The sequence below is a fragment of the Molossus molossus genome, unplaced genomic scaffold, assembly GCF_014108415.1.
Source record: "Molossus molossus isolate mMolMol1 unplaced genomic scaffold, mMolMol1.p scaffold_m16_p_5, whole genome shotgun sequence".
Taxonomy (NCBI): domain Eukaryota; kingdom Metazoa; phylum Chordata; class Mammalia; order Chiroptera; family Molossidae; genus Molossus; species Molossus molossus.
Window position 1 is genome coordinate 27,976,822 of NW_023425388.1, and position 20,012 is coordinate 27,996,833.

Here is a 20,012-nt window from a genome sequence, read left to right on the forward strand (position 1 = left end):
GAACGTTCCAACCAACTGAACCACCCAGCCATGTGTATACATAACATAAGCATTTCCCACTTTGGGATACTGTCTGAATTACAGACTTACACAAGGCAAATAAGTTTGTTGAAATCTCATAGGCACCATCCATCCCATTTCCTTCAAGCACTGAGTACACTATTTACTAACTGTACTCAAAAACGTTTTGCACATTTTTTTTCTCATTATTTGTGCACAGCTTTGGCCAATGACCACAGGCTATTTCAGATATAAGACTCCTGTGCGTCACAAAATGTGGCTGGTGAATGAGTCTTTGGATGCCACCTAGCTCAAACCTTGATGCATCTTCACTTTCCTGAAAAGAGACTTGGGTTTCGAGGCCAAGGGCGACTTGCCCAAGGTCACGCAGAGGGCGGTCTAACTGTACACGTGCTGGCCGGAGCACAAGCGCGCGTCCCTCCGGAGGCTGCAGGGTTGCACCCGCCCAAGGCCCAACTCTCACCTCGGTGTTTACCGCGGTTGTCACGGCAGCGGCGCATTGTCCCCGCCTCGTCTTTGTGACGTCAGGGAACCTGCGTCCAATGGGAAAGCAGCTCCGCGCCACGCACCGCCTCTCCCGGGGGCCCCGCCTTCGCGGCCGTAGAGAAGCGTTGAGCGTGCGGGGCAGGCGGGCTCCCGCCGCGGCTGCGGCCAGTTATACATCGTTCTGCAGTCTGTCCGCGCCGCCGCGGGACACAGCGGGATGTTCAGGATGCTGAGCAACTTTGACGAGGACCCCTTCTTCTCGTGAGTGTCGGGGCGGCAGCCCGCGAGCGCGCGGGAATTTAGGGATTTCGAAGGGAGCTATTTTAAGGGGAAAGAACAAGTTTTAGAGGGCGAGAGGGCATTGGGGGGCCTCGGGAGGCAGGCCGAAGAGGAGGACCACGGGGCGTGAGAAGGACCGGAGAGGAGGACTTGGGGGTGTGAGGGAGGGGAGAGGAGGACCGGGGCGTAGAGTGAAGCAGGAGGGTTTGGGTCCGTGTTTGGGTCCGTGAGGTGAAGTAAGAAGGATTTGGATGGGAAATGACTTAGGGACGTGGTGCGGGGAAGGCTGGGGGCGTGAGGCGGGGAGGGGCCCGAGCAGCCCTCCCCTGCCCCCCACCCCGGTGAGAGCCGCCCTGAGCCTGGCCAGACGTCGGGTGCCCCTTTGCTTTCCGCCCCCGGAGGGAGGGCTTCGCAGGCGCAGGGGCTGTGCGGGGCGCGGTGACCGCCCCCTGGTAACGCGTCTCCGTGCTCACAGGGCCCTGGCCGCACCTGCCCCGACTCCACGGGGGCGCGAGCGTGTCTCTCAGGACGGCGGTTCTCTGAAAGGGAGACGTCTCCAACACAGCACTTGTAATAATATAGGTGTTTATGACAGCACAGCAGAGTTGGAGCATTGTCCTGCCTGTCACCGCCAAGGGCTTGGAAGTTGCCGGGTGCGATGTTTGTTTTCTTTGCTTGCTTTCTTACAAAGCCAGCCTTGTTTGGGAGGGACTCTGCCCAGGCAGAAGTACAAACAGGGCGGGGGGCAGGGAGAGGGTGCATTTAACACCTCGGGTGAGGAGGGCCAGCCCCGTGGACCGTCCCAGGGAGAGAATGTGATGCCTTAGGAAGAGACACCCAGAGATTGATTCGTTGTTCCATTATGAGCTAGTTTTCTGCTTTGTTTAATCCTTCCTTTGGCGATTTTATAAAAGTAATAATCTAGTTGCATCTCTAGGACTGGAAGATATGTGATACGTTTTTGCCCACGTGTTTTGACAGTTTGAATTTTGACTTGGTGTCCTAATTTAATTTGATCACTGAAATTCTCTCTCTAGGCAACTAAGGGATCTTTTTTTTTTCCCTTTTTTTTAAAGATTAAAATGTTAACAGTTTACTACATAGATTTTTTTTTAAAGGAAAATATTGACTTAAATGTGTCAGTATTGTTTTAAACTGCCTAACAACAAAGTAATAATTGAGACACCAGTTAACAGTGGAATGGATAAAATGATTAATATAAAAAAAGAAAATTATAAATATTTTATTCTAAAGGTTATTCATTATAATTAAGGTATATATGGACTCAGGCAAATTGATTATCCTGTTCTAGTTCACTTATTTAGAAGCTCTTGGGACATTACAATCAGTGTCATTTTAACAAATTTCAAATTTTATATTATGATTTGCTCTTTTAAAAGCCTCTTGAGAATAAGGACTAAATATATTCATAGATTAGTGGAGCTGTTGAAGTGGTTCTTATGTAACTGTGATATCAGTACAATGAGTTAAAAAGATAATAAATAATACACAACTTTTCTGTTGTATTATGTTCCTGATTATATCAAAAACAGCAATGGTTTTAACTAAACTGTGAGTGTATAATTAGTACCATCTTTAAGATGTCTAGCAAAACTGTAATTTAAACTCTTGGGTGACTCTTTTTGAGCAAAGGCAATGAATCCAAGAGTCAGGGTCAGAAATAGTAACAGACCACAAATAGTAGGCATGCCTCAAAGAACTCTTCCCCTGTACTTAGGATGGAAAGGACCATCAGTTACATGCCAGTAGGTCTTTTAGTCATCACTTTGTAGCCTTTTTCAAATGTAGGAAGCGATATAATAAAAATTTAGGATAAAATTATTGTAATTAACTTTATAAAACTGAATCATGCTTGTCATTTCTTTGCTCCACAATGAACAATACAGAGAGTAAACATACTTTGGGGAGGTTAGAGAGAAAAGAATGTGAGTTTATATTTATTTCAAATAATGTCATTTGATCTACCCCTTTTACCCAAACTCAAACAAAATGAGTATCCATTACTTAATATAAATTAAACCTAACTACTTCATGCCATCTTTTATATAAACATTATTCCTATTGCTAACACTATGTATCCGGTCATTGGGTTCCCTAGTGGGTAGTTTAATGTCCAACACGTAGAAAGCTTTTAATAAATATTGTGTAATGATAATCTGGTGTTCTTGACTCTTGTCTTGTAGTTAATCTGGTATTTATTGCTTAAAGTAATTATTTGCATTCAGATGCCATTGTTGATGTTGGTACCTTTTTTGAACACTACCATTTTCTAAATAATGCATCAGCTCAGAATCAAGGATATCAATATAAGCATACTCCATTACTTTACTAATTATGCAAAAGTGGGAAGATGAAAAATATATACTTCTAGATATAAAATTAAAATTATTTTAAATAATTTGAGACAAGTGAAATACTGTGGTCAAATTGTCAAATGCTTAAAATATCTGAATAAAAAGATAATTAAAATTTGTGGTTTTGAATTCAAATAAATTCATTTTAAATGTCTACCTTTACATAATAGCTCATATTAAATGTTTTGTCAGAAAACTTAAGGGAAACTTTAAAAGTGATATTTTAAAGTTTGTTTCATTATATATTGGGGGCTTTTTTATATTGGTATCTTCTTATGTTTCTGAGCTGAAGTTATTTCAGTGAAAATTGACTTATGGCATACCTTCAGATGTAACTTGTAAAGAAAGAATACTTGTAATTTAGTTAAAAACACAAAGGCTATGACTGCACATCAAGAGGTCCCCGGTTCAAAAAAAGCCCCCATAAAGCCTAAAAAAAAAAAGCTGGTACTTCCTGGCATGCAGTTTTCTCTCAAGAACGCTATTTTCCCTTCCCATTTGTATTTGCTAAAGAAGAAATAAAAATCTGCATGTATGGGCAGGAAAATTAATTTGACGTTAAAATTATTTTGGTATCTATCCTATACCCTGAAAGAATAATTTACTGTAAACGTTTATATGTATCTAGTACAATCTAGAAATTTCTACTTTGTATGAGCTACAGAAATGGAATTCTGATCATGCAAGTCTACAAAGAATAGCTGTAAGCTATTAGACATTAAAGGCTCAGAAGTGGGTTGATATATTTATCACCCTTATTTTTAATCATAAATTGTTAGCATTTCCTTAAGGCACCCAACTCTTCATATGGGCACCATACATGTCTTTGGTCAAAGAACTGCAAATATTCACAAAATGTTGCTTTTTCCATCTCTTTGATCTCCACAGAAGCTAAAACTTACATTTTTATAATCTCTATTTAACTTTTTTATTTTGCACTTTGGAGGTAATTGGAGGACACTTTGACATACTTATTGAATGTTGAAAGTAAATGTATTCCATGTACAAGAAAGATACTGACTGGTATTTTCTTAATTGAGAATTTTGTCATAGTTGGAAATAAGACAAAATTACCTTACTAGATAAGCTTTTGTAAACAGTGTTTGAGGTTGCTTACATATTTGTTTTCAGACATATAGTTTGAGCTAGGGTCTTCATCAAGATAATGTAGTTTGGTGCTACTGAGTATCCATTACTTAATATAAATTAAACCTAAGTACTTCATGCCATCTTTTATATAAATATTATTAGTATTCTAATTCTAATAATTGAATAAAGATAACTGAATAATTCTCAGCTAAAATTTAAAGTTTTGATTATCAGGATTCCATTTTAAGACTCCTAACAGCCACTGTGAGTTTTACCACTTAAAAGTTTCTGTCCTCAGAAATATTTTTATATAGATAATTCTTATAATTGAACTTTATATATATCAGGATATCATATTTATAGAATGAAGTACTATAAACCCTAAACTGAAAGAATTTCTAAGGTAGACTTGATTTGGGGTATTTTTTGGTTCAGTGGGTAGTTAAGGAGCACGACACATTTATAACATAGTTGCTGGGTCAAGGAAAGCCTTTTGGTAGCATCTAATCATATCATAATGCTTAGTTCTATCAATAAACATAAATATTCACAAAAAAGTAGGGCATACTTATAGGATGTGAGAGGGCTTAGCCATTCCTACAACCCACTCAGTATCAATTTTAAATTGTGCTTCTGATCATTGGGAAAATAGAATTGCCTATAGCAATGTAATTCATTCTTCAAGTATTTCTTAGGTTTCTACTGTATGCTTAGCCCTGTGGACTCTAACATAAATTTGTAGAAGTTATGGCCCATCCCTCAAGAATTTCTTATGAATGTTACATGTGTTTATTTCTAGCTTCAAAATTTGGATCACCTGATGTGTGTTCTTTATACACCCATACACCTCATTGAAACTAGGGAACATTTCTTTATGATCAAAAGAACCATAACAATCTGCTGCCTAAGCTTTTGCTACTACTATGTATAGTGGAAGGAAGGAATTTCCCTTGATGAATGGGACTGCCATGTCAATCTGAGACACTTCTGTAACAAATATTGTAATGGTTTTTATTTAGAAGCATAAATATCTGTATTCTTGTACAGGCCCAATAAAATTGTAACCTCTCCCCCCAAATATGTATGTGCATGTAGATATATACATATGTATATTTATATTTGAGTCTTAAAAACAGGGCTTATTCTGAAGTGAAACTATAGCAGTCCTTAAAAAAAAAAAAGTTTATGTTGAAATTATTCCTAAGAGACCCAGAATTAATTTAAGAGTTAAAGTGTTATGTGGGGGGAGGTGGTAACAATTTATTTCTCCTAGCTTGTGATAGGTTGATAATACAGAGTAGAAAAATGACATTTAGTACCAAATGTCATTATGTTTGGTTGTGGTTTGTGTCAGTGATCTTGAAAGAGGCAGTATGGCCATCATATTAGTATAAGCAAATTTTTCCTGAACAAATGAAACATTTATTTTCAAAGGAGAATAATATGGATAGATAGAAATATATAAAAACTATTAACTTCTCACCTGATCAAATAAACTCTGTATTAGGTTAATTTAAAAACAACGGTTTACTACAAGAGATTTTGGGCTTTGATTTAAAAAAAAAATTCAGACTTGAACAAGAGAAATAGTAAAGTCTCATCTCCGAACAGTTGCTGTTCTGGGTAGACATGAGTTTAACTCACTTCAGGGTCCAGCCAGATTTCTTCCTGAATGGTTCAGACAGGTGCAAAAGCCAGAGTGCAAGCCCACTTTTATCTCAATGCTTTTTCCAACAGGCAGCCTTTTGTTCATGTCACTCAAAAAATAAAGATTTCTTTTTTAGCATTTGCCCTACATATCAATATGCCTACTCCTATTTAAATAAAGAGAAACCTAGGCAACATTTTAAATTAGCCACATTTAGTTGCTGAATTCTAGCCCAGTTGTAATGCAATCAGAAAAATACGTCTCACTAAACTTTGTTTCAATAGGAAAATAGTAGCTGTTTAATACTCATTTATCCACGGTACAAAATCTTGTATTCCCTTAAATATTTTCTGCATCACAGTTGAATCTCACCCACGTATCTAAAGGAAAGGTGAACTGGTTTTTTGTTTTTAATGTCTTTTATTGATTTTAGAGGAAGAAAGAAAAGAGAAACATTGATGACAGAGAATCCTCTATTGGCTGCCTCCTGCATGCCCCCTACTGGAGATCCAGCCCAAAACCTGGGCATGTGCCCTTGACTGGAAATCAAACTGGTAACCTCTCGGTGCACAGGACAGCATTCAACCAAATGTGCCACATTAGCCAGGGCAAACAGGTTTTCTTGAGTAATGAACATTTTACTCATTCTCATATCCTAAGCTTTAAATATCCAGTGAATATAGAGTTCTAAGCAAAAGGACTCTCTTTTGAATCATTCATTTAAAAATATCAGGTGGTATGAAATCCTTTAACTCTACGTAGTTCTATTTCTTTCTTTATTCTTTAAAGACATTTTTATGGAATATTTTAAACATACTACAAAAGTATAACAGTGTATCAATATTGTATACCCAAAACCAAGAGTTTTGAAATTTACACTGCTATAGTGGTCTCTATAACTTGTCTCCAGTGTTTTAAAAGCAAATTTCAGACTTTTTGTTATCTCAGTGCGATGTATTTTCAAATACATCCATCTGTGAAAAATATGATTATCTTCTTACATAACCACAATATCATATTCACGTCAAACAAAATTAACAAAAATCCAATTGGCTTGGTATCATCTGGCATTATTATTGAGATATGAAATACTTTGGAATAATCTCATTGTAGAGATCAGAATTAGAAATTGTTTCTTAGACAACTCACTTTAGAATCTTAGAAGTACTTGAAACTTTGTTTTGTTTTGTTTCAGTGAAAAGTAGGGAGGTACACCAAATTCTGATTCCTTAATTTTAAAGTAACTTTTGATCTTCAGATCTTGATTTGGGAAAACATAAAACAACTTTCTTTCTGTCTTCTAGTGTGTTAAAACATAAGCTGTTTATTGTGTGCCATTGATCCATTTAGGTTTTAAATTCTTACAACTTCCCCATAATACAAGTTACCTGTAATTCTGCTACAAGAGTGATTCTCCAATTTTTAACAGGTGGACAATCCAGGAATGGTAGCCTATTAAATTTTTTGTGCCTATCACTCCTATCAAGAATACAAAAATCCAAAACTAAAAATCTCACAAGAATTCATGGAAATGACCTTATTTCAATTTTTCTGCATTATTATGTATAATACCTGCACTTGTTTGTTTCTTAATATGTTAGAATCATTTTTAATTGGAAAGAATATGAAATATACTATCTAAATAAACCTAATTCTCCTGTGTCTTTATTTCCTAAGTGAATTTAATACAACTATGTTTCTCCAGTTAATACCCAACATTCAACTAAAGAGTCTCTTCATTCTGACTCAGTTACTAATTTGGTTAAGGATAACTTAATTTCTAGATTCCTGTGAAATTTTTCTGTTCTCTTTACTAAGAATATCCTTAATCTGCACTCACTGGAAAGTACTTTCCTTTCGTGACTCTGCATACAATTTTTCAGTAAGCAGGAAGAAGGCTGCAAAGTATTCAGAGCAGTGTCCCCAAGTGGATCAGTATATAAAAGGACAGGAGGGTTGTGGTAGAAGAGCAAATGGAGAAGTAAGAGTACTGACATGTTTAAAGTTTTTAAATATGGATCAGTCAACCATCAGCTTTGTAAAGTGGTTTGAATCATCCAGACCAGCAGTGGGCCTAATGCAGATGATTGGAATTATCTTATCAGTCAAGTGTGCAGAGGACCTGCTATTTTTTAAAGCCATTTGTAACTATATTTCTTTTACTACTTAACAATTTCCTTTAAAACAATTGATATTGCACAAGAATAAAACATCTGTAGAACAAGTCTGGAGACACTTTTGTATACAACCTGCCTATTAGACTTATTTAGAGAATACTCATCTTTTTATTTTTTTGTTTTAATACTTTGTAATATCTTCAAATGATAGGAAATGGTACTGCTTTCTGAGTAGAAGACTAGATTATGATTGCTGGAGCTATTGACACTTCATTCTTTATTAGTAAAACCTCACTGCTGAGATATGTTTCTGAGTTGCAAAACAGTAATCTAATCTAGTTGACCACAGTAGTTTCAAAAAAATATATTTTAGATAGCTTAAAAACACTCACCTTTACATGATTTATGGTAGAAACAACTTAATTGTTTGAAGCATTCTACATAACAGATTTCTTGATTCAATTTTCAGAAATTATGTTCAATTTTAATTAAGGCAGTAAGGCCTCAGAACTACACAGTGTTTTCGGAGTACGGTTTCTGCCCTACGATATTTTTAAAACTAATGCCTAATTAACAGCTGTGAAATACAAATTCATTAAAACATAAAACTTAGTAGCATATTACTATGAATACCAAACTTTGACAAGCTAATGTACTTTAGGGTTTTCACTGAGATAAACAGGCATAATTTTTTTACAGCATATTAGTGGGAGTTGCCACGAAATAAGCTTTATTACTATTATGAAAGGAAAACACATTTATATAGCCTGGACTGAATATTTGCATTTGATTTGGAATTGAAGAACTTTTTCCCATTTTAATTTTCCATATATACACACATACTATAAGACTTTAAAAAATGAAAAAGTCATTTAAAATTCAGTAACATCCAACATCTGGCAATTAATACCTTATTTTATGAAGTACAAAGGGGCTTCACAGAAGACTATATGGTTAAAAGCCTCCCTCCCTCCTCACACCAATGTGAATATATACTTAATACTACCGAGCTATATATTTAAACATGGTTAAGATGGGGGAAAGCTCACTGAGCTGTACACAGCATCCGTGCACTTTTCTGTATGTGCTATACTTCAACAAAATGACTTAAGAACAAAAAATAAAAAAGGAATCCCCTCCACCTTTGGCCCTCAACTATATAGTGACCTTCCCAGGATATAGCCACTGTGATCAGATTGCTGCAGAGCCTTGTGGGATTTTTTCTATACATACTTATGTACATACTTTTTTTCATTTGTTTGCAATTTTATATTACAGACATTTTTTAAAAACTACTGAATTTATTGAGGTGACATTGGTTAATTGAATTATATAAGTATTTCAGGCATACAACTCATGATACATCATCTGTATATTGTATTGTGTGTTCACTACCCCAGGTCAAGTCTCCTTCCATCACCACTTATTCCCCCCTTTACCCTCTTCTGTCCTACCTCTCCCCACCAGCCCTCTGGTAATCATTATACTATTGTCTGTGTCTGAATTGTTGGTTTTTTTCTTACTCCCTTCACCTTTTTACCCAGCCTCCCAACCCTCCTACCCTCTGACAGCTGTCAGCCTATTCTCTGTATCTATGAGTTCATTTCTATTTTATTTGTTAGTTCATTAGATTCCACATATAAGTAAAATCATATGGTATTTGTCTTTCTTTGACTGGCTTATTTCACTTAGCCCACTACTCTCCAGGTCCATTCATGAATCGCAAAGGATACGATATACTTCTTTTTTTACGGTTGAGTAGTATTCCATTGTGTAAATGTACCACAACTTTTTATCCACTCTTCTACTGATGGACACTTGGGCTGCTTCCAAATGTTGGCTATTATAACACTACAGTGAACATAGGGGTGCATATATTCTTTCGATTTAGTGTTTCGGGTTTCTTTGGATAAATTCCCAGAAGAGGCCCTGGCCAGTTTGGCTCAGCAGTAGAGCTTTGGCCTGAGGACAAAAGAGTTGCAGGTTCAATTCTGGTCAAGGGCACATACCTCTGTTCCAGTTCAGTCCCCAGCTCTGGTGGAGGTCATGTGGAAGGCAACCAATTGATGTGTCTGTCTCACTTCGATAGTTCTCTCTCTTTCTTTCTCTCCCACTCTATCTGAAGATAAAAATAGAAAAAAGTATCCTCAGTTGAGGATTAAAAAAAAAATTCCTGGATGAGAAATCACTGGATCATAAGGCAGTTCCATTTTTTAAGGTAATTCCATTCTGTTTTCCTTAGAACTGATAAATGAATTCAGTAAAGTAGCGGGACACAAAATATCCAGAAATCAGTTGCATTTTTTTTTTATCTCACCCGAGGACATTTTTCCATTTTTTATTCAGATAGGGCAGGAAGGAGAGAGAGGAAGAGAGAGAGAGAGAGAAACATCGATGTGAAAGGGACACATCGAGTGGCCGCCACCCACATGACCCAACCAGGGCCGGGGACAAACTGCAGCCAAGGTACATGCCCTTAGCGGGAACCGAACCCGGGTCTCTGTGGACCGCAGGCTGACGCTCTAACCGCTGAGCCAAACCGGCCAGGGCCAGTTGCATTTTATACACCAATAATGAACTATCAAAAGGGAAACTAAGAAAACAATCCCATATACATGAATTTTTAAGTACAAATGGAGGTATACTATATATCTTGCTAATCCTTCCATTTCACTACATAAATATGGGCTTTGCCCTCTTAAAAATGGCATAATATTCCACATAAATTCTTTTAAAGTGCTGAAAAGTGTTTATTAACCCTTCCTATCCTTTTTTGGGTATTCTTTCAGTCAAGAAACATCTGTGGGCCAGATAATTTTGAACAGAGGAGTGAGCAAGAGAGATGTATTCTCTTTTTTCAAGAAGCTTCTAATCTAGCGGGGGTGGGGGGGTGGACAATGTTTTCTATATGTTAACTTTAATTTCCAATAACATTTGCTTTATAAAGATGACTAACAAATAGCAATATTTTAATTATTTTAACTTGAATTTTTTAAAAAATACTTTCAAGTTAAAGTAATGATAACCTATGTATTCCCTTTGAGAGAAAGGGGGAAAAAAGTAGAAAAAAAATAATGATGAGTACTTAAAAGGAAAATGATAATTAAAAAAAAATAATAATTGGAATGGTCAGTACTACTCAGAAGTGCTGGAATGAGGTTAAAGCTGACAAAAAGAAAATGAGCCTGCCTTCCCACTTACGTTGTTTAAGTTTGCAGAAAACAACACTTACTCTAGCACCTTTAGGTAGAAATTTATTACAAAGCATTAAATGGCTTAGATAATTCTTGTGATGACTGAAGAAACAGACTCGAGACTGAACTTTCAGGAATGACTCCCAGCGTCACATCACAGATCCAGACCGCCAAGGGGGCAACTGCTACTGCCAGCAGTAGGGACTGCTGAATCGGGAAGCTGCCGCTGGCTCCAGAGCCATGGTGTGCTTGCCAGGCCCCTGCCAGCAAAGTGGGTTCCTTGTGCCTGCCCCAGTACCCGTGAGGCTTAGCGGTCAGAACCGAGTTCCGCTAACACTGCCACAGGAAAAACTGTCCTGCTTACCAACAAAAAGAAGTAATAGTTATATACAGACTCTGCCACACCTCTTCCTTGCACTTCTCAAATAGTTGCCTATAATCGGCAGAAGTTAAATCTAGTTAGAACCTTAAAGCTGTAATGGAATCTAAGAAATTAAATTTTTAGCTTTGTAGCCTCTGCGGTATAGAAAGGCACATTGAAAGGAAGTTAAATGGATTGAATGTTAATCTACCTTTTATATCCCCCTCCTTTTCCCCCTCAATCTGTATCTCCCCTCTGACCCCAAGCCTGCTCCCTAATTTCTGGTAGGAAAATTTTTTTTGTTTTTCCTCCCACTTATGTTGCTATTTAATTTTTCAATCCTCACCAGAGGATGTTTTTCACTGAATTTCAGACAGAGTGGGAGGTAGAGAGGGAAAGAGGGAGGGAGAGAGAGAGAGAGAAAGACAGAGAGACAGAGACACTGATGTGAGAGAGACACATCAACCAACACCACAACTGAGGCATGTGCCCTTGACCAGAATCGAACCTGAAACTCCCTGGTCTGCTGGCCGATGCTCCAACTGCTAAGCAAAACTGGCCAGGGTTTATGTTGCTATTTTAAAGCAGGTAAGTAAAACTAACTATATGTGATGGGAAAATGAAAGTTTGCAATCACTCTATCCCTCCCCTCACTTATTTTTTAACAGGATAGATTATGGCTCCCAGGGTACTCTTTTGGTATACTTAATCTCAGAAATGGAGGACCAAGAAAATGATAATCTACAGATCTGTACAACATTGTGCCTATAGTCAACAAAACTATACTGTACATTAAATTTTTGTTGGGAGAGTAGATTTCATGTTAAGTGTTCTTACCGCAATAAAAAATAAAAGGAGCCCAGCCGGTGTGGCTCAGTGGTTGAGCATCGACCCATGCACCAAAAGGTCGCCAGTTTGATTCCCAGTCAGGGCACATGCCCAGGTCGTGGGCCAAATCTCCAGTCGGGGGGCACGCAGGAGGTGACCAATTGATGTTATCTCTCATCGACGTTTCTCTCTCCCCCTTTCCATTTCCCTCTCTCTAAAGATCAATAAAGAAAAATAAAAGGAAATTTTAAGCTAGGGAAGCTATTTTGATAAGAGAAAAAGAGAGATGTTTATTAGGCCTTGGATTAAAAGAGTTTGGAGAAGATATTAAAATGAGAGCTTTTTCTTATTTAAATAAAAGGATAGTTGCCAAGGTCTGAGAGAGAGAGATGGAAAATAGACCTCTCAGCCAGTGAACCAAACTAGGAATAAGCACACATTCCAACTTCACCTTCCTAATTCAGATCTATAAAAGTCACTTAAAATACTTTAAGTCATTCATTTTTTAACATTCATTACTTTTCTTGTTCTGAATATATAAATAACTGCAAACATTTGAGGAAAACTAATATGAGAAATAGAAGCTAAGCTAGCATTTAAAAAATCAAGCTAATGAAACAAAGAAGACTATAGAAAATGTAATTAATATCTTCAAGAGACTTTAATTTCTATTGTGGCTCAGTTGTACCAACTCTCCTGCAGATAACACTTTATGCCCAGGATAAAATACAAAAACAGCTTTCTAAAGAATGACCAAAAGCAGACATGTATTGGAGGTGGTGACTCAATAGTTGCAAGAAGGGAAAGACAATTTAGCCTGAGGGTAAGCTTGATTTGTGCGGTGAAGGGTAGCTAACACTCTGATAGAATACTTGAAATCATTCAAGGAACCAGGGACAGAGTTTATTTAATGTAACCATAATCACTGGAAGATGTGGGGGAACATCTCCAAAAGGAGAGAATCAGAGAAGGTGGATACCAAGTACTGTGAAAAACTGCACAAAAATCATCATCAGGCTTAAACCATGCGTGTGTGAGACAGACATAAAACATTCCAACTGAGGATAAAAGAAGTAAACTGAGATTTGAACTGCTACTCACAAGACAGGATTTGAATTTGAAGGCCACCAGGGTAGTTGACTACTTAAAAAATAGTCAACATTCCTGAATATAACAGATATATAGCTTCCACAGCATAATAGCCACAATGTACAGATACAATTTTAAATTATTTGACAAAGACACAGGAAAATGCGACTCGTTCTCAAGAGAAAAGATAACTTATAGAGATTGATCCCCAAGTGATCCAGATGTTAGAATTAACAGACAAGAAGTTAAAGCACTCACTATAATTTTCTACAGTGATATAAAGGAAAGTATGCTTGCAATGAATGAAAAAAATGAATTATTGGTGGAGGAAGAAAAATTATAAAACAAAACAAAAAAATTCTAGAACTGAAAATTCTAGGATCAATATTTTTAAGGAAAAAATTCACTGGATAGCAATAACAGCAGAATGAAGATGACAGAGGAAAGAGTCAGTGACTTGAATATATATTAATAAAAATCAATCCAAAACACAACAAAAATAGAATCTTAATTGGAGAAGAGAGAGAATGAGTCATAAAAACTAGTTGAGCCCTGGCCAGTTTGGCTCAGAGGTTAGAGCGTCGGCCTGCGGTCCAGAGAGACCGGGTTCAGTCCCTGCTAAGGGCGTGTGCCTCGGTTGCAGTTTGTCTCCAGCCCTGGTTGGTTGTGAGGGTGGCAGCCACTCGATGTGTCCCTTTCTTGTCAATGTTTCTCTCTCTCTCTCTCTCTCTCTCTCTCTCTCTCTCTCTCTCTCCTTCTCCCTCTCTCTCTTCCTCTCTCTCCCTCCCACTCTACTTGAACAAAAAATAAAAGAATGTCCTCAGATGAGGATAAAAAAATAAAAAAAAAAACTAGTTGAAATAATAATGGAAATTACCAAATTTGTTGAAAGATAACACTTTAGAGAGCCAAGAAGCTATAAGCAAACTCCTAAGAATAAATATGAAGAAAAACATGCCTAGATTCATCATAGTCAAACTTCTGAAAACCAAAGATAAAGAGAAAAATCTTAAAAGCAGCTAGAGGAAAATGACACATTGATTAAATACAGGATAATAAATATTTTGAATTATCTTAGGCTTCTTACCAGAAACAACAGAGGCCTGTAGACAATGAAACATCTTTAAAGTGCTGCAGGACTAAAACTGTCAACCTAAATTTATTTTGTAAAAATATTCTTTAAAGGGTGAAATAAAATATTTTCATATAAAAGAAAAATAAGAATTTATTACAAGTATACCTGCAGAACAAGAACTGTTACTAATGTTTTTAGTGAGAAGAAATTATATCCGATGACAACTTGGATATTAAAAAAAGAAGAGTGTCAAGCCCTGGCCAGTTTGGCTCAGCGGTTAGAGCGTCAGCCTGCGGTCCACAGAGACCCGGGTTCGGTTTCCACTAAGGGCATGTACCTTGGCTGCAGTTTGTCCCCGGCCCTGGTTGGGTCATGTGGGTGGCGGCCACTCAATGTGTCCCTTTCACATCGATGTTTCTCTCTCTCTTCCTCTCTCTCCTTCCCGCCCTATCTGAATAAAAAATGGAAAAATGTCCTCGGGTGAGGATAAAAAACAAAAAAAAGAAGAGTGTCAAAATGTTAAATAAGCAGATAAATGTGAAATAGCTTCAGAGATTTCAGAAGATAGTGCATTCATTAAAAAGAGAGAGAGATACCAGAAATTAAATTTTTGATCTTAAAAATAATAAGCCAATGTTCACAACCAAAGACTGAATTAGTAACCTGAGCCAAGGATTTTCTTCTGATCTGCAGCACAAAATCACAGAGGGTTGAAAGTTGCCCTGGCAGGTGTGGCTCAGTTGGTTGGGCATTACCTTGTGCTCCATGAGGCAATTGGTTCGATTCCTGGTCAGGGTACATGCTATGGTTGTGGCTCGATCTCCAGTGAGGGGCGTATAGGAGGCAGCCGATTGACGTTTCTCCCTCTCCCTCTCCCTTCCTCTCTCTCTAAAATAAAATAAAAAACAAACACTTTCTGTAAAGTTCTACAAAGAAGGAACAGATAAAAAGAAGAGAATAGTAAATAACGAAAGAAGTAACAAGATTAATTTCTAGGTATAACGAAAGGCTGAAATCCTTAAAACCAATATTGAGAAGGGAAATTGAGGATTGACAAGATCATGTTCTTTTTAAATTTTACACTTGGACCCATGATAATGTAATTTTAATACATTAAAAAATAGATTACATATTGCTTAGTAAGAATGAGAATCAGACTGTGATCAGAATTCTCTTAACACTAAGGAAGATCAGCCATTGTTTCTGTTTGCTGTGAAATAAACTTAGACCTATGACTACTCATTTTACTGTGCTCAAATTACTAGATGTTAGACTCTAAGAAGGAAATAGTAAGATACAAGAAACAATGGTAATTTAGAAGTAAGCCAACTGAAACTTTTTTTTTTATTTAAATTAATCTATTTTTGTTACAGATGTTTCTCCTTTTCCCCCCACTAATTCTTCCCTCCCCATCCCTCCCCAACAATTTTTTCCTTTTTTTTGGTGGTACATGCCCCTAGTGGGAAAGGAACCCGGGACCCTCTGGTTCGCAGGCCAACGCTCAACCGCTGAGCCAAACTGGCCAGTTCTGAAACTTCTTGATGGAGGTTGATTGAACTAGAGCATTTGCCGTCTCCTTTATTCTTCCCATGGAACCAGAGTTCATCTTTTTCCTCCCTTGGAGCTAGCATGATAGATAAAAACCCAGCTAACTTTTGGTCCTTTCCCAAAATTTTGAACTTGGATGATTCAGAGAATAATAGCATCCCTTTAATGGAAATAGAGATTTAAAGAGGAAAAGCTATCTAGGGAAAAAGACTGTTAAAAATGTTAAGTTTAAAAACTTATTAAGATAGAAATAGGCAAATGTTCAATAATCACTTCATTATTTGTAATTTATACTCTGAGTACTTTATTTGTTTGTTTTATCCTCACCCGAGGATATTTTTCCATTTTTTGTACAGATAGAGCGGGAGGGAGAGAGAGGAAGGGAGAGAGAGAGAGAAACATCGACGTGAAGGGACACATTGAGTGGCTGCCACCCGCACGACCAACCAGGGCCAACTGCACTGAAGTACGTGCCCTTAGCGGGAACCGAACCCGGGTCTCTCTGGAACGCAGGCCAACGCTTTAACCGCTGAGCCAAACTGGCCAGGGCTATACTCTGAGTACTTTAGAAAGTATTACAACTTCCTGGCAAACAGGTACTTGAAAATTGGCTATAGCCCTCCCAAAGTCAGGGCTCCATTTCCACTGCCTGGCACAGTGCCTTTGACATAGCTATTCAGTAAATATTTGTTAAATAAATGGTACCATTTGCATCAAAACAAGCAGCAATTGAACTAGAGGTTTCCGAAAAAATGGTTGAGGAGAGTAGATTAGTGTTTTTATTCATTAGTGTTTATCCTTGGAACATCTGCATTAAAGTTACTTAAAATTCTTGTTAAAATCCTGACTACTGGCCTTGCTCCAGATATGCTGCATCAACAGTCCCTGGGTGTATATCTTAGGAATCTGCATTTTAATAAGTACCTCAAGATTTTTAAGCATGTTCACGTTTAAATAGTCCAGAGAGGGCAGGGAAAAGAAGTCTAGATAAAGGATAAAAGAAGTCTAGAGAAAGTATATTTTTAGGGGGCAGTACTTTTCAACATTTTAATGTCATTCACAATTAGAAAATATTTGCAAAACTCCTTGGGATACAATAAGTAGAGACTGTTAGAAGCGTGAAATAACCAGCACCAGGGGCTTCACAAGTGCAGGCCCCACCTGGTTGCCCCGAGGCTGAGGACATCAAGATTGTGAAACACCAATAATGTATCTGTGAAACTCAGGAAGCTCTGTCAAGGACAAGAAGGAAAATGAACTATCAGAAGATAATTTAAAGGCGAGATTTATCAAACAAGCCTCAAAACAATGCATTGTCCCCCAAATTAGGAATGCTGCGGAGAATTCAAGGATTGGGAATGAAACGGGGTTCCAATAATTGGAAGGTTAGGGGAATTCTTGAAGTTTTAATGCAGAGGTCAAAGGAAGGAAAAAGGATTTCTAAAGAAACAAGTGAATGAGCTACAAGGAAGTAAAGGACACAGACTATTTTAAGTGCTAAAGGAAAGGAGGCAATAGCTGGAAGAGTATGAGGAGAGGACTTGGGTGTTAGGGGGTCAGGGAAGTATAGCAGAAGCTTCTTTGCCACAATAGGAACCGAAAGCCATTTTTATTGTCATGGATTTCATAAATTATTTTTTAACTTTGCAATCATTTAGTAGTCTAAGAAAGACCTCAGAAGTCCCCTTGAATTATAACAGGAAATAACAGTTACAAATCAGACCATTAGTGCAGAGGCTGCCATTGGGGTGGATACTTCTTCAGGAGCTGACACTTTCAGAATCTCTTTGGTTTATCCTAATTCAGGTTTATGTTTTTTATTATTGTCTCAATCAGTCATTGAAATCTCATTCAGTATATTAGTGCCAGGTTAATCACAGGCTGTATTTTATAGTATTTTAATCTTCTAAGGCCATTTTATGTAGACTGGCAGGAACAGTTAGAAATTGTTTTACATAATGTGATTTTAGGAATATATCTGTGGTAGGCAGAATAATACCCACACCCCCCAACCAAAAAATGTTCATGTCCTAATCCTTAGAACGGTTTAATATGTAATTTTACATGGCATGGGGAATTAAGGTTGCAGATGGAATTAAGGTTGTTAATCAGCTAACCTTAAATAGGAGAGTAACCTGGATTATTTAAATGGGCCCAATTTACCACAAGAGTCCTTTATATATGAAAGAGTCAGAGAGATTTGAAGATGCCATGCTGCTGGCTTTGCAATTGGAGAGACTGCAAGCCAAGGAACACAGGCATTTTCTAGAAGCTGTAAAAAGCAAGAAAACAAATTCTCCCCGTGGCCTCCAGAAGGAACACAACCCTACCAACACCTTGATTCTAGCCTAGAAATACCCATTCTGGGCTTCTGAGTTCCAGAACTGTAAGAAAATAATTTATGTTGTTTTAAGTTACTAAATTTGTGGTTGTTGCAGAAGCATTAGTAAACTACTATAATATACAAATTTTATCATCTTAATTTTGAAACATGTAAGTCTCACTTCTCTGTCAGACTATAAGTTCCTTCTGACCTGTAATCAGCCTCTGGGTTTGACGTACAGTAAACGTTAAAATGTTTATTGAGCCCTGGCCGGTGTGGCTTAGTTGGTTGGGCACCGTCCCATGCACCAAAAGGTTGCTGGTTCGATTTCTGATCAGATCACATGCCCAGGTTGAGGGCTCAGTCCCCGATAGGGGGTGTGCAGGAGGTAGCTGATCGATGTTTAGCTTTCACATCGATGTTTCTCTTCCCCTCCCCCTTCCTTTCTCTCTGGAAATTGATAAATTATTCTTAAAAGTAAAAGAATAAAAAGTAAATGAAAAGATATATGTTTATTGCAGTATTATTTACAGTGCCAAGACATGGAAATAATTGAAGTGTCCTTGGATAGATGACTGGATAAAGAAGATGCAGTACATATATACACGGGAATACTACTCAGCCATAAGAAAAGATGAAATACTGTCATTTGTGACAACACAGATCTTGAGACTATCATGCTAAGCTAAATAAATCAGACGGAAAAAGTAAAAAACCATACGATTTCACTCATGTGGAATATAAAACTAAAATCAACAAATGAACAAATAAGACAAACAAAAACTCATGGACTCAGACAACAGTATGGTGGCAACAAGAGAGAAAGCAGGGTGGGAGGAAGTAGTAAAGGGTAAAGGGGGCCAAATATATGGTGATGGAAGGAAACTTGACTTTGGGTGGTAAACACACAATGCAGTATACAGATGGTGTATCATAGACTTGTACACCTGAAACCTATATAATTTTGTTAACCAATAAATTTAATAAAAAGCTTTTAAAATGATGTTTTATCTTTGGTGTTCATAACATAGCTATAGTTCTCAGTGCTCATTTCATACATAAGAATCAAATATAAACAAAAACTCATAGACACAGACAACAGTATGGTGGTTACCAGAGACAAGGGTAAAGGGGGCCAAATATATGGTGATGGAAGAAGATTTGACTTTGAGTAGTGGGCACATAATACAATATACAGATGATGTATCATAGATTATACACTTGAAACCTATATAATTTTATTAACCAATATCTCCCCAATAAATTTAATTTTAAAAGTAATAAATACTAAATAAGCCATCATCCTTTATTAGTCCTGACTAGAATTTATACTGTCGACCGCCCAAGGTGGTCTCTATCCGGTAGCAGAATTGTTCAGACTTCTTTTTGCCATTCCCTTTAGCGCTGGCTTATACTATCAGCGATGTTTTACTTTGTGTTTGTCATTTTTATATAGTCACGGATAACTAAAGCTGTATTTTTATTATGATAGTGAATTATAGTGAATAACAGAACAGTTTTGTATTTATGAATAGTCTTCATGAGAATTCTATTGTCTGTAAACTGTATTAATGAATAC

General features: G+C 37.4%; 1 protein-coding gene across 2 annotated transcripts in view; it reads left to right on the forward strand.

The window, feature by feature from the left end:
* Positions 1–639: 639 nt before the first annotated feature.
* Positions 640–20,012, forward strand: part of MLF1 (myeloid leukemia factor 1) — a 32,847-nt gene continuing 13,474 nt past the window's right edge. For both annotated transcript variants that reach the window (XM_036243825.1, XM_036243826.1), the window contains exon 1: positions 640–768. In XM_036243825.1, the coding sequence (XP_036099718.1) occupies positions 725–768 (44 nt within the window). In that variant the 5' untranslated portion in view covers positions 640–724. The remainder of the gene's footprint in view (positions 769–20,012) is intronic.